This window comes from Lichenostomus cassidix, chromosome 7, assembly GCF_008360975.1.
Source record: "Lichenostomus cassidix isolate B80296 chromosome 7, HeHo_3.0, whole genome shotgun sequence".
Taxonomy (NCBI): Eukaryota; Metazoa; Chordata; class Aves; order Passeriformes; family Meliphagidae; genus Lichenostomus; species Lichenostomus cassidix.
The window spans coordinates 1,677,481-1,693,333 of NC_139488.1; the positions used below are offsets into that span (position 1 = coordinate 1,677,481).

The 15,853-nt window shown below is 43.5% G+C and overlaps 1 protein-coding gene across 15 annotated transcripts in view; it reads right to left on the reverse strand.

Moving 5' to 3' along the window:
• Window positions 1-4,664: 4,664 nt before the first annotated feature.
• The window catches only part of IKZF2 (IKAROS family zinc finger 2), a 118,457-nt gene continuing 107,268 nt past the window's right edge, over window positions 4,665-15,853 (reverse strand). For all 15 annotated transcript variants that reach the window (XM_085065715.1, XM_085065708.1, XM_085065714.1 and 12 more), the window contains one exon: window positions 4,665-15,506. In XM_085065715.1, the coding sequence (XP_084921841.1) occupies window positions 14,782-15,506 (725 nt within the window). In that variant the 3' untranslated portion in view covers window positions 4,665-14,781. The remainder of the gene's footprint in view (window positions 15,507-15,853) is intronic.

Here is a 15,853-nt window from a genome sequence, read left to right on the forward strand (position 1 = left end):
AGCTTCTCGATGTGGGGAAATAGCCCAAAATAGCTGTTGTGGAATCCTCCTGCCCAAATACCTCCCGACACAGATACGTTGTGCCTTGCACTAAAGCCTCTGCTCGGGATAAGCCAAGTGGTGCAAAGGCTCTGGGAATGATGAATCAGAGGGAACCCTGTCAGGGCAGTGCTGTGAGAACTACTGTGCTGTAAAAATCCCCAGCTGGCTTATTCCACCGTTCTCTTCCCCTAAAAAGAAACTCAGGGTTGGGGATTCTGGCTGTGTGAAAGCTTGGCAGCAGAATGGGGCAAATGACTGAAGGTAAAATTACATCAGGGGTCATCTGTGGTTTATTCAGCCTCACCTAGACATGCACAGATCGGCCTGAAATAACAGCAAAGGTTTCTCTATTGACACCCTGGGTCTAAAAGAAGTCTTGGCAAAGCAGTAATTTATACAATGAAATGAAGTGTTTGAGGAGTCCTGCAGTCATCTGAATTTGGCAGGACAGGTGAGCCTGTGATCACTAAAATATCGCAATTTCACATGAGGCTGAGAAAACTGGTTAGTGATGTTATCTTCAAAACCTCCTCTTCCTTAAGAGCTTAGGGTTCCTTCTGTAACTGAGTCTACACCAAACCCAGAAAGTCCTTTACATTTCCTCTTACATAAAATTGTCTCCGAAGAGCAGCTGAAGTGTCTTCTACAGGGTGCATCACACCAGCTTCAGCATAGAAATTTCCTTTCCAGCAGGTATGACCAGGGTAAAACTGGTATCCTATTGACACTGTTATCATTTTCCCCCTCTCTTTCATTTTTGGAGAAAACAAAAAATCAATGCTCACATATTAAACAGATCAAAGCCCATCTTTGTACCAGCAAGTTTTCAGTAGGACCACGACTAGGACATCATCCAGCTGCAGTGTTTTGAGCAATGTAGATCTGGTTTAGACCCAGATAATTTAATATCTTATTGAAAGATCTAACAAAAAACCCCAGAGAAACAGAGCTGGTAACGTTCAGAGATGAGGCAGATCTGATAAGGATCAGGATGTCAGTTATCCAAAGCCATCCGGATCTGTTGGGCAGCTGGACTCATCTGCCCAACTCGTGTTCCAGCACATCTTGGCTCTGGATCTGGCATCCAAGGAACAGCCTCAAGAAGCAGCAAAATATCACAGGGACAGTTACTGGAATATTGTCTCCAGTCTGGTATCCAGTCTTGGACAAATAAAGGAAAGGAACATTACAGAAAGATCTTTGGACTTTCTGAAAATGAGAAGAAGCTTGGTTTCATTTTATAATTAGATGCTAAAGCCATTAGTGCCAGCCAGGCCTTATTTTTGCTCAGTGCTAGAACACCACCCAGCTCCGAAGGGCTTCTAGGAACTAACATCATGCAAATAATCAATATTTACCCGCATTGACTTAAACCTTGCTGTGTTCTAATGTCTAGTGACAACTTCTGTTTTCTTACTGGAAGAAATGGGGGGAAAGCTGAAGGCAAATAAAGAGGACCCTTGACTGAAGAAATTAATTTTTAAAAAGAGCTCCCAAGAAGAAGCACTTTAAATGCCTCCTCATGGCCACACAGCAGCAGCATAGCACTCGGTATGTATTGCAGACATCCCCACCATGCAGGCACTGCTCGGGAAATGCAACCTGAGCACATTTCTGCCACTTGTGGGAAAGGAGAAGCTTTTCAAGCTGCGAGGACATGAGTTGTTTTCAAGTCAGCCTTCAAAAGATCTCTCTGATAGAGAACAATATGCAGAGGTATCCAAGGACAGCTGTATTCCAGGCTTTCCATAGTCCACTGGCCAGAGAGGCCATCAGTTTTGAGTGTGCAGCATGTGACACCTAAACTTCAGTTTTCACAGAGACCACTGACTGTTACCAGTCACAGCCTCAGGCACAAGGATGCTACAAACCTAAAGCTAACCATAAAATACATTAATAATAATAATAATAATAATAAAATCAGCAGTGATTGTACTCCTAGGTTCCAGATTCATCCAAAAATGAGATAGACTGAACTGCCAGCTAGAAGCCAAGTTGCAGGAGCACAGGCAGATGCTGTGAGGATGGTTTTGGCTATCAGGGCTGTCCCCAGGACAGGGGCACAGGCTGTCACCAGGCTGGGCACAGAGCAGAGCACACCCACAGGAGAGCACCCAGCAGCCCCACGGGCTCTGAGCAGCACTGGCATCTCACAGAGACACTGTAAATCAGCTCAGCTCCCCCAGCTCCCCAGGCCATACAGATCTGCAGCTCTGGTCCCACAGGTGAGGTACCCCAGTGCCTGACCCAGCAGCTCATCCTTCCCGGGGTGGGACCAGCTGGGGAAAGGCCTTGGAGAGCCAGAGCATCTGCAGTGCTGCTGCCTGTGGCTGCCAAAAGGCCCTCACAGCTTGTGGGAAAATACAGCTGTGTTTCAGCACGGCTGCTACGGCTTGTGAGGAACTGGGAACAGCTTGACAGCTTTACTCGACTCCAACAGCAACTGCAGAGCTGCCTGTTGCAGCTCAGCCCTGCTCCTCCACCATCCCGAGCTGCACTCAGACGCAAACCTTTTAATTTGTTTTTTTAAAGTCAGTTATCAAGAGGCAGCCAGTGGCAGGTTATCATGGGAGATGGGTTTGAAAGGAGAGGCTGGTCAGATTTTGCAACTAACTGATAAAAACAAATCAAGCGCAGAAACAAATTCCTCAACTCATTTCAAAGAGGGGGAGAATAAAAAAAGGGCTTCAAGGAAGATCTCTTTTTTCCCATCTTGCAGTTTTCTGGGAGTGCTTTGGATTACTTTAGCAAGGAATAAAAAGTCCCTGCTCCTGATAGATTGCAGTGTTCTCTGCTCTGAAGACAAATCAATATTACAGATCACAAATAAAATAGTCAGGATTGAAAACAGGATTTACAACTGAATAGCTACCACACCTACATGAAAATAATAATTTACATTCCTCACCCCACCCTATCAACTACACGCAGGCAGCCTGAAACAGGAAAAGTAACAAAAATAATGGGAAAGAGCAGCAAAGAGTGTCTTGACATTATTTGAACTGATATGAAAACAGGAGTTGAGGGCAGGGAAGTATTTCCTCTTGAAACCAAACAGAATAACACAGAAACCTTCCGAGGGTTTAGAGTTTCAGGCTTTCTTATTGAGGGAAAAAATCCCCAAATCCTCCCAAATCTATGAAAAGCAGGCACTTTCCATAGAGAATGGGTTCATTGAAAAGCAATTTTCTGTTAAAAATCAGTTCTGACAGGGTAGTTTCATCCAGGCTTGGATGCTGGATGCCACAGGAGCATTTGCCAGGAATAAAAATAGGCATTTAGCTCCGAAGGGCTGGGTTGCCAGGTTTAAAGATGACTCCTTGCCTAAGGAAGAGGTTCCTCCGTCTCAGGGATGGCCAGTGACAGATCAGAAGGGATAGAGGTTCACGATTTGTGTGGGAGTCTTGAATAATCTGTTCCTATTTTAATGTGAACATGGGTGGTAACATGGAATTACAGCATGTGGAGGCGGGCTGGTGTGCAGGGATTAATGAAAAATAATGAGATAATATTGAGCACTTCTATAGTCTCATTACAAGGGCTCAATTTCTCCACTGACAGAAATCCCTGGAAATATTGTACTCTGGGATTCCATCCCTAATCTTTGTACCAGGAATTAACAGGAAGCACAAAGGCTATTTCACATGTATATTCCTTTGAAAAGAGCTTTCTTTCTCAGTATAAAATTTTAAGTGGCTCTGTACTTACACTGTAATCCTTTCAACTCGTATTTCATTGAATCCAGAAGTCATTGTGGCTCCTGAGGTACTCTGCTGTGAGAAAACCCAAAACAAACACTTATAATTGCATGCTGGAAGTTATGACAATGTTTATATGATGCACCAAGAAGAGACAAAAATAAGCACTGAAGGGCACAAGGGTAAAGCTGGGTTTATTGAGGACTAACTACATTAGGATCGACTAAAAAGAAAGAAAAAAACAACCCAAGCATGTTCAAACTGCAATCCAAGCAAAATTTATTTTTAGTCCCTCGATTATTGCGAGTTTCATAATGGGATTTTGAGGCCCTGCCGTTGTCTCCCATTAACAAGGGCTCTGTTATATATTCTGCAGAGTCGTGGTGGGAAATGATTCATGGCAGGGCTGGGATTTGACATTCGAGCACAGAGATGGAGGAAAACATACTTTGATTCACCACGTTTTAAAAACAAACTCACCCTCAGAAAAAACTCCAGTAAGTTCTTGAAAGTACTGCATAAAAATAGAAATATTAGTGCTATAGGAGCCAAAGCCAGGAGCCAAGACTTAACCGTTATTAACTGGGAAAATGACTCAGCAGTCCTAAGGATTATCAGGTCATTTAATTTCTGCCTATGAGCTCTCCCCTCATCACCTCAGACCCTCGGCTGGAGAGGATGAAAAAACATCTCCAGTAAGTTCTGGGACAGGACCTTGAGTCCGTAGAACCAGTCTTTTCTGTCCTGCAATGGCACAATGGGATTTCTCCTCCAGGCACTAGAGATTCAAACTATCCCATTAGCTGAATTTTGAGGGTTTTGAAGCAAAACCAGTAATACAGCAATGCTGAGTGAAAGAAATCAGGGGAAATTCTGCTCATTGAACAGAAGCATTCCTTGGAGACAACATACATCAAACATGACTTAAAGGACGATTAACTTTTATTCAGATGATATCTTAAGGAATTTCCATTCTCATGTGAATGATGAACACTTTTATTATGGGGAGAGGCTGGTTAATCTTTAACCAAGAATTTACAAGAGATTCGTAAAACAAACAACAAACAATTTCCGAAGCTTCATGAGATCTTCCTTTTATTCTGAAGAGTTTGTACTGTGAATGCTACCAGGCTGATAGCTGCGTTAGGAAAAAAAGGACAAGCCAGGCAACATGAAATGCCCAACAAATCCCTACTGGGAACATCACCTCTGGATACAACAGAGGGAACTCAGCCAAAAAGCTGTGCTGAGGGAAAGGTTCAAAGGAACTGTGTGTGCAGTCCAAGTGTTTCCAGAAAAATCTTGGGCCACTGATTCATTTCAAAAACAATGCAGAGCCACTAGCAGGTGACTGATGCCACCCTTTGGGGACACCTCTCTCGCTGGTGCTGAAGCTGATGGAAGGCATTTCTTTAGCTCCAGTGAATATTGAAAGCAGATCTGTGCCCAGCTCCCCTGTCTCATAACCCATGCTCAGAACCCCAACTCATAACACAGTCTCTCCAGCTAATGAACAGGATTTGTGAGCACGTAGAAATGCGATTCCTGGGAGGGGCCAAACCACCACGTGTGTTGCCTGCTGCAAGAAAGAAAAGTGTATGCATACACCAATGTCTCCATAAAGGTTGAATGGAAAACCCTTTCGTGTCAGAAGTTTATTTTTATTGGTAAAATATTAAATAATATACAGAATTAAAAACTGCACTTACACTTCTGAGAAGAAATAATTCTTGGACAAAGTATATGCTTGTTCCTGAGATTCCCTACATTTATTCCAGTAGCTGTGCACTCAAGACAGTACAAACCTTTATAATATAATCCTTTTCACAAAGTATTACAAAGTTTCTGCAGCTTCTTTTATTTATACACACACACGGACTCCCACTCTCACATGGCTGTACAACACTCACACAGGTACAGAGCACACACATACAGATGTGCAACCATATGTATGCATGTATGCTAAGAAGAAAATAAAAATAACAAGTCCCATAGTTCAGTCTATAGCGGCAAAACTCTTTTAGCAGGGAGATACAGGTTTACATTAGGGTTGCTCACATACACCACTGTCAAAGGGATTGTTTCTGAACTCCTTTTATGAGAGCACCTTCCAATGAGCAAGTAAAGAAGTGGGACAATTCCCAGTGTCTTCACTGCCTTTTGGAGTAAACTCTGATGCAATTTTTATAATTTTTCTTTTTTTTTTAAAGATTCCTCAATATCAGCTCAGAAGATCTATCACAGAACTAAAAAATTGTAACCTGGGGGTAAAAAAGGGGTAATTTCCCAGATTAGTCACCCAGCTCTGTCAGGAAAAGAGCAGTGAGGAGGGCAGAGTGGAGCTCTGGAGAGGCTGGGGAAGATTCCGTGGCAAACAGGTCACACCCCCAGCCCAAGCTCTGCTCCCAGAGGGGTCAGGCTGTGCTCAGGTCCCACTGCTCAGCACAGCCCCGGGAGCAGCAGGAGCTGAGCCACCCGTGGCATTCCCAGACTTTGGCCCAAGCAGTGAGACCCAGCGGGCATCGGCAAGCTGCCCGCTGAATGCGTTGTTCTTCTTCACCTCCAACACCAGGGGCTGGGCAATGATTTTGGCAATTGATCAGAAGGGGATACAGTCTCCTCGCCTTTGTTATTATTAAAAAGAAATCTCTTAAATACAAATTTAAAAGACAAAAGTGGCTACTGTGCATGCGCAGTAACTGCCTTTCCTAGAAATCTCAATGGGATTTTATTCTTTTTTTATTACGTACCTAAATACATATTTACAGAACAGAGGCTTCAGTCTACTGGGGTGGGGGAGGGGGGAAGGCATTAAAAATACACTATATATAAATATGTATGATATGTAAAACAAGTCCCATCTAAACTTATATAAGACAAGGACAACTCTAAAGAAGCTTTTCTGGTCTCTCAGGTAGATAAAGGACACGAGTCCTGTAATTCTTATGCAGGCAAATCTCTCCCATTAGAGTAAACGGCAGTTTTGCCCTAGCGAAGAGATTAGGCCTTATCCAAAATCCATCCTCAAAATCAACAGGAGTCTCCACTGAGTGGGTTTTGGATCAGACCAAAAGATCTTTTTGTTTTTTTGTTATTTTTAATAAACATCAATATTAAGTGCTTTTCTTAAAAAAGAAAGCTGCAATTAAAAAAAGAAGACGAAGGAAGGAAGAGGCAAGAAGGGGTATATCCTTAATTCTGGATGTGGATGTGTTTCAATGCCAACGATAAGCAGGAGCTAAATTATAGCCTTTAGCCCTAATTTACAGTTTCTCATCTTTTGTCAGTCGCAATCAGTTTACTTGAACCATATTTTTAAATGCATTTAGGGCAGAGCAGTTTGTTTCACTGATTTGTGTGGAGTGAGGAAGGAACACAGAAACCACTGTACATTAATAAGATGTCAGGGTAAGTATTGCACTTGAACAGAAAAATAACCCACACCCATGGTTTTGTTGGTGATTTTTGTTTTTAGAACTAACATAAGCAAATCATCCGTGTCTGCAATGATCATGTTTAGAAAGCAGGATCCAAGAATGAAGCATAAGAAGCAAATTTGGGGTTGGTAACCCCCACCCTGGAATACAACAGTAGTAAAACTTTTTTTAAAGCATTTTCTTCCAACAGGAAAAAAAATTATATGACTTTTTTTTTTTTTTACTTTACAATTTTAAATCTTTCTAAACATTTGCATTAAAAGTTTCCAGTTTCTCATAAAAAGATATACATTTTAGGAAAAAAAAAAAACCAAAACAAAACAACCAGAAAATAAAATCAACTAAAAAGGAAGGCAAATATACAATATTACAATTACATCACTGTAGAGTCATCTCAAAGGTACCCTAGATCTTTAAAGTGTTACAAAGAGAACGTACCTTAATTTTTTTCTCAAATCAACTATCTTTTTTTTATTTTTCCTGTTTTTAATAAAAAACTACACTTGAGTACAAAAATATGTAAACAGACTGTACAGCCAATGAACAAAAAAAAATCCAAAAAACAACCCCCCAAACCCCTAGACAGCCCAAAGCTACAGGAGATAAGAGCAGGCCCAGACTTAAAGCTCCAAGAAGGAAAAGGGGGAAAGAGAAAAGCACAGAAAGCCAGAGGAGACTGCTACATGGTGAGGAAGTGAACGTGTTCAAGCTCTGAGGACACTTGACAATCCGTCAAATAATTGATCACAGTTTCAGAATTTGAATGACTACAAAAATAACCAAAAAAAGTCCTTCCCTTGTAACAGCGTGTTCAGGAACGAACATCCGTTTCCAGTAAGCAATGTCAAATCCCAGTAAGTGCATAGTAGGGATTCAGTGACCTCCACCCCTGCAAGAAGCTTTTCTTACTCGATGTCACTTGAGGTAAAACGAAATGGCCTGATTTCCTGCAAACGGGTCCTGTAGTGCCCGTAAGGAGCTGTGCTCCCCCATGCCTTGGGAGGCATCCATCCTTTCTCCAGCCTGGTGATGCAGACCAGAGGCTGCAGCAGCCAGGTGCTGCTGAGTGCCAGGGATTAAGGCTGCTACACAAAATGAGGGAATGAGCCTTCAGCGCTGCAAGCATGGCCTGCCCAGAGCTGCTGTGCTGCACCACTGGCCCTGACCTCACAGGCAACAGGAGTGATCAAACACACCATCAAACTTCCAGATCCAGCCCAAGGGATGGCAGGAGGCTCGTGGTGCTCAAACGTTTTCCTGGGCTGCAGTGCAGTCGCCTAAACCAACACTCACTGCAAGAAGGAAGCATCGAGCCCAGCCTTGGGCCAGGCTGCTCCCTTTCTCCCAACAGGACACATCATCTCCCCCTCAGGACATGATCTGATTAACTTCATTGTCATTCACTCTGTTGAAATACTTCACATACTGCTAGTCAAAATATCACAGTTTTTTTGGTTGCTTGGTTGGGTTTTTTTTTTGCAACTGTAAATAATATTAGTTCTTACTACGACTATGCAGGTCCCTGTTGAAATGGTCAGCTCTGTCTGATGATTAATTAGGCCCCAAGATGAAAAGGAGACATTTGTACAGAAGGAGAGAGCATGGGAAGTTATCTTCAAAGATGAGGACCCAGCTGAGCACACTGATAACTACCTTTCCAAAGGCTGGAAGCAAACAGGAACTGGGGATCTGCACGATCAACTGGGAAGGTAGGTGAATTAAACAGAGACTGGTTTTATTGTTTCCTTGGCCTGTTAAGCATGCAAAGCCTGAGCACACCCCTCCTCCCGACTGTCCTCTGCTCATCTCAGAGCCTCAGGGTAGGAGAAAGACACAACCCACCCTTTCAGGTGGGGTTGAAGGAGGTCAAATTAGAAGCCAAATTGGGAAGCAGTGATGTTCTCCTTCACTTATACCTCAGAATACATCAATGGGATAATAAACAGGAATCTATATTTATTATGAAGCAAGTTCTAACTCTTTTCTATCTAACTGCTCTCTCACCACCCCTCAGGGGCTGCCATGGCCTGGGCCCAGCAGAGCGGTGCTCAGGAGGTGGCTCTGGGCTGGTGCTGGGCTCAGGATCTCCCAAAGCCTGCTGGCCCAACTCCCTTGCCCACGGTGGTCCTCCTGCCTCGGCTGTGCTGCCACACCCAGCCCTGCAGCCCTGCAGGGGAACAACTGCACTGAAACCAGGTCACCAACCGCTGGGGAAGTCCCAGAACCAGCACCCCAGTGCTCCAGCCCATGAACCCCTGAACACCTCCTACCCACGAGCTTCTCTCTTCTCCATGCCAGTTCCTGGGGTGGCAGCAGCGTGACAGGCAAACTTGCAAACCGCTTCCAAAGGACTTGCCACGTTTGTTTTTGCAGGCTGAAGCAAGAAGCAGGTGCTTTAAAGACTGCTCCCAGTCCTAAGTGGGAACTCTAAAGCAGAGCAAAGTCCATTCCCAAGGGTGCTTTACTTAAAGCGCTGAGGGGGAGCAAACAGGAGCTTTTCCCTGGCTCTCCACAGGGCAGGGTGCAGCTGGAGGTCCCTGTGGCACTCTTGGCATCACGCTGGGGACACTGAGCTCCCTGGGACCAGCTGCAGACCAGCTCTAGCTGGATAGCTGGAATGCACTTTGCTAGGGTAATTTGCAGCCCTTCCCACTCCTAAAAGCCAGCTGACTCCAGGAAATCTCACAGCAAAGCACCAACAGGATCCTCTCTCCGGGTCAAGCTGCCAAGGAGGGTGCAGAGCAGGAGAAGGGATGTTTCCTTTGGGTCGATTTTTGTTGTGCATTCTGAAAGGGTCTGGTAGGATATCATGAACGACATCACAGTCTCCCAAAATGCATTTGAAAAGGCACATATACAATAAAGCATATATCTAACTACACAATACCATATATATATATAAATGTACTTTCTCAAGCTCTCCAGCTGCCCCAGACCACAGGCCATCAATTTGTCTTTTTAAATGCTACTAAGCCAAGCTAAGATGTGAATTTCTAGCACAAAAGCCAATTTCCCCACCCTTTTCCTAAAATCCCACACTGACTTTAGTTGACTCTGGCAGCCTCCCTCCTCCCCCCTCCTTACATTATAAAGCACAAGAGTTAAGGAAAGAAATTTATCCAGCAAAGCAGCTGTATTACTGTAGCTCCTGCCCTTGGATGAAATAAGCACCTTTGCTGCAATTATCTCCAGAGTTTCTTTCTGGAGGAAGGAGTGTCTGTTGTCTGGCTTCTTTCAAATCAGAACAAGCTATCTGAGTACCTGGGCAACAGTAATAATGTCCCATGAAAGCCCAGTGTTGAAGAGTTGGGTTTCATTACTGACCTCCTGCCTGACAGCACAAATTTAGGAAAGCCCTTGTAAACAGAAAGAAATTTGGAAACTCCAACAATTGAGAATTTCTTCACCTTGCAGTAAACATACTTTAGGTCCACATGGCTACTTAGTGAGCTGGGTCCTCACGTTGCAGAAACCAGTACCACTAAAAATCAGGCCAATTACCCCATTTAGAATCTTCCTCTCTAATACAGACCAATATAGGTTAATGATGAGACACCTTTCACATCACATCATAGATGAAAGCACTTTTTAAGGAGAAGAAAATTGTTTTAATCCCATAAGTTATTGAGTAAAGAGCTGGCTTTACTGAAAAATGCAATATATTTTGATGTGCACTCCTAAATGATTGCAAAGAGAGGTGGCTGTAAAATTCATCAGCCATGACTGAAGATATATAGATAATGCCCTTTGCTCCAAGGATATGGATTACACCAAGAGCAGAATAAATAGTCACACTTCTATTTCAATTAACAGGTTTATAATCCTCAAAACTGAGTCAGAATATTGCCATTTTTGATGTAAAAGAAGGAAAAGGGTTTACTGGTAGGGATGTGCACAGAAATGCAGAGGTTTGGGGTTTTTTCTCTTTTTAATGAAAATGGGGAATGCTCACAGGAAGCCAATTCTAAATTTGCAAATGCACAGTTCTAACTGGAAACTTGATTCCAAGAATTTCAAAAGAGTCCAATAAAAATTAGTCAGGTTCGATTTCCAGCACCAAATACTCAGAACAAACGGATTTGGAGGCCAAGGATTAGCTACTGAAATTCCTAGTACACTATGAATGACTAATGAACTCGATGAAACTCAAGAGCTTTTCTTAGAAATCCAACTCTTGCAGAGAGCAAGCATGAAAAAACAACCAAAGAAATCTCTGCTGCCCTATTTTGCACACTTCTGTGAGGGGACAAACTGTATTACATAAAGCTCTCTAATAATTTTCACTAGGAATTGAATTCTGAAGTACATGTTAATCCAAAATTTTGTTCAAAATTTGAGCTAGAATTTAACTTTTCTCCTTTCCCTAACTCTAGGAAGAAAATCTTCAGCGAATGTTTAGAATAGGACACTGATAATAAAAATCAATGTGACCCCTCAAGCTTCTTCCTCTCCAAAAGAAGTAGTTTTTGTAAGGTAACTGCCCAGTGCCTCCCCAGTTCCTTGCCCTGTGACACCAGGGCATACAGATCTCACCTGCTACCATCAGATCAACAAGCTGGGCTTAAGCAAAGCCAGGTCCAAAATCAGTGGGCCTCCCCATCTGATCCTTTATCCATCTACAGAATACACCCTACAGGAGGTATCAGTGAGTCATCAGTGAACCAAAGTGCACACTAACAAACTGCAGATATAATTGCAGCCAACTGATTTGTGGATACACAAGAGATTCTCTACCTTTCCCGTATTCCGGTGCTTTCCCAAACAAAGACAGAAATTTTAAACACTTTTCCCCTAGTGCTAACTATTCCAAGAAACCACAGCCCATGTTCTTTCACTGACCACAGAGGGGAGAACAGAGTGTTGCCCCCAGAGACTGAAAGGATTTGCTGGCAACCTTTCTCTCTGGCTTGGGCACGTGTTTTTCTGGAGGCCCAGGCAAGCCCAGCAACCCTCAGGCCCCCAAACCTTTCCCTTTCCACCTTGTTCTTAAAAGACCTTTCCTGCCTCAGCAAATCACAACCACTTTTTTCTTTCTTTTCTGAATTTCCAGGCACATCCTGACACAAAGCATGGCTGGCTGCCTCCTAAGCCCACCTCCCTAACTGCAGAGAATCAGCCACACGGAATAAAAGCGATGCCCTCCAGCATCTCCCTGCTTTGCTCCCGCACAAACTCCTCTGACTGCACCAGGCACAAGGCAATGAGAATGGTCTGCAGGACAGCACTGGCTCATTTGCCCCAGTTTCCTCTAAATTAGGGTGAAGAAAGAAGGAGGGGGAGGAACCCAGCGACATTAAGAACAATGTTGGGAATAGATCTTTAAATCTGTCTCTCCAAAGCCTGCATATTCCCAGCCTTGATAGGTCTCACATTACACAAGATGACATTTCTCTCCATATTGTATTATAATTAATAGGCTACTGCAAGACTTTACCAGCTTCTACTTAATAGCATTGCAGTGCTGGGAAGCAGTCATCAGGTAATCTGGCCATGATCTACTGCATCCTTTCTAAACACAGGTTCTAGCTGCCAAGAATGTCACCATAAAAAGATTTCAATCAATACCACTCAGCTCCTACTTTCAAATGCTCCAGGTCTAGGAAGAGAAGAAGAAAAAAAACCCAGTTACCCTCAAAACGAACAGCAAACTGGCATATGCATCGAGTGCACAGATTGGAGGGAGCAGATGGGAATTCATTATGGCCTGATCTTGCTCTCTCTTTTATACTTTAGTAACTTTATCCCTTGGAAAAGGTCTCCCCGAGCGTGCGGAGGGGGTTAAACCCATGCAGATCTTTCCATTCTCAAGCTGTGCTCTTGTTGCCAAACAACAACATTTCAATTGTGATTGGTACAAACAGTTGGGTTTCAATGGCAATCTGTCCCATAGGTTTAAGCCCAGTTTTTACTGATGCAACTTGCTGGGTGGTTGCTGGCTTTGTTATTTACTGAGAGAGAAAGAAAGGAAACAAAACAGATCAGTGGACTTGTTTTCTTGTCCAGTCTGTAGGTCAAGGACTTGCTCTGCAGTGTGTTTCTCTGTTTGCTTTCCCTACAGGGAAATTAATAAATTTGGAATAAAAATGAAATCTTTAAGTCCAAGCCAATACACAGCACGTACATCTCCACTTATCACTTTCTGAAGAAGTAGGGAAGGTCGTATGTGATCTGCTGGTTTGCAGGGCTTCTGTGCCCTCCAGGAGCAAAGGCTATCCAGCAAAACCTGCTAATACTTCCACCCCTAAATTAAAGCAGAATTGATAACTTACAAACAAAAGGAAATCAGTGGTTCAGCAAATTAGCAGGGAAGATGTCAACAAGAGAAAAAACAGTCAAGGTTCGGATCCTGATGTAGCTGAACTAGTTGGGGCAGTTCCATTAAATTCAATGGAGCCAAGAGGATTAATGCTGGCCAAGGATCTGGCTCCTAACGCTTTCCCAGCTGCAAGTCTTAGTTTAGGCTGTTGCCAAGAGGTTAACACTGTGATAGTAGAATGAGAAAGTATTTACATAATTATTTATCTATATATACCTATATTTAAAGAACACTTTGCTACTAGTAGTTTTGTCATTTTTAAATCCATAATTTTAAACCAAAAGTATTTCAGAAGAGCAGCAGAACCTCTTGAGTAAACTACAGACTCTCACCCACTCCTAGGCCACTTACTGTCCTAGAAGCAAGTTTAAATGTTATTTCTAAATGCTCTTTCTTAAAACTTAGGGTGCAACTAAAGAAATAAGGCTTCCAAGGTTCTCTAAGAAGCCAGTGAGACAACACATAGGCATGGAGTAACAGAATATCAATAATTCTAAAAAAAGGTGCTTCATAAGTTAAGGAAAATGAAAATACAAAGCCTCAGACTTACCACAGAAGGCCCTCAGACTTATGAAACTAAATTGCTGTAATCTGGTACAGTGTTAAGACATACATTTCTTTTTTCTTTTTTTTTTTTTTTAATTTATTTACATTCTAGAGGGGCAATACACACTGAACCCAGGAAAACAGCTCACCCCTGAAAGTAATTTTGAAAGGAATATTGACTTTGATTCATGCTCCTAACTCCCTAACAGTTTTGCTTTAAAAATAATTGTTCATTCTGCAGAACAAAGTTCCCCCCCTTTCCTCCAGCCACCAAAAGCTCGCACCATATCTACACATTAGAAAAAGGCTCCCCTCTGAAATGTTTCTACCTATTCCTCTGAAATTGTAAATGAGTGGCATCTTGTTGGGACTTGAAAGCACCTGGCGGGGTTGAGCGATATCCCAAAAGAGGACACGATGTACGACTGACTGAGATGGACACAGACTGCCTTCCAATTCCCACAGAAAGCGAGGCTGGTCACTCCCCCAAAAGTGACGACCACAACAAACCCCTCTTTTATCCATTCCCTTCCTTCTTTCTATTCTTAAGCTGGGCAGAGCGAATGAGGTTGGGTCCACAAAAAATAAGGTTAATAATAATAATTAAACAACAGCAACAACAACAACAGCAACAACAACAAAATAGGCGTCTCAATGTCTGAGGAAAAGTGGGATTGTAAGTGCAGTATTTCTTCATGTGCAGTTCTTCTACTTCATACGAGTCCCCTTTGGATGAGAAGGCCTAGCGGAATGTGTGCTCCCCCCGGACTATGTGCGACGAGAACTCATAGCGGTCCTGGCTGCGGTAGCCACAGATGTTGCACTCCAGCGGGTCCCGGTAGCCGTGGCAGCCCATGTGGATGGTGTACATGACATGGTCCAGGAAGAGGACGCGACAGTGCTCGCACTTGAAAGCCCTAATCTGCTCCCCTTCTCCGTTGATCACCTTGTACATATCCTTTAAAGAGCCCTTAGGAGCTTTTGTGACATCCAAAGGCTTGGCCTCCTCCTTCACGTAAGCCGGGTTTGGCTTTATCTTGGGGGTTAAGGCAGCGTTTCCTGGGTAGGACTGGCGGTCGTCGTGGCTGCTGTCTGAGTCAGTAGAATCCAGGCAGCTGTTGCTGGGGGAGCCCTCTCGATCCTGGATTCGACTCTTTGGTCTGATGAGGGAGATGGGGCCATCCATGTTGTTCTCGTGGCTGTCGGCTGTATCCCTGCTGATGGGCCTCTCTATCCTGCTGGGATGATAGACCTGAGCGTAGGCTGAGCTGATCACCGGGGCCACCTCTGCGATTGTGCTCGGTGTGTGCTGCATCAGGGGGTGGAGCGCCTCGGCTCCAAGGTAGGTGATTGCATTGGTGATGGCTTGGTCCATCATGTGAGACTGCATCAGCTCAGCGTCCTTATCATACGATAGGTTCATGTCAAAGGGGATATCTGGATAGCCAAATCTCATGAACTTTTCACCTAAGAGATAAGAGCAAATGCATGAGCAAAATCAACGTAATCACTGCAATGTTTCACTGTAAAAGGAGTGGGGAGAGACAGAAAACCCCTGATTTGGGCTGAAATTATTCCAGAGTCTAAAGTTAACATCCTTCTACTTGTTTACTGGCCCCCTATAAAGCTGCTGTCCTGACATGGGTAAAACTGTAACCTTTCAAACAGCTTTTTTTTTTTTTTTTCCTATTTATTCCAGGTGAAGCATGTGGCTGCAGAGACTTCCAGAGCAATTGCAAACCTTCCACTGGGTCTGACTGTGCCCACTACATGTTAACTGCTAGATAATGGATTGAAATATTGAGGTCACTGAA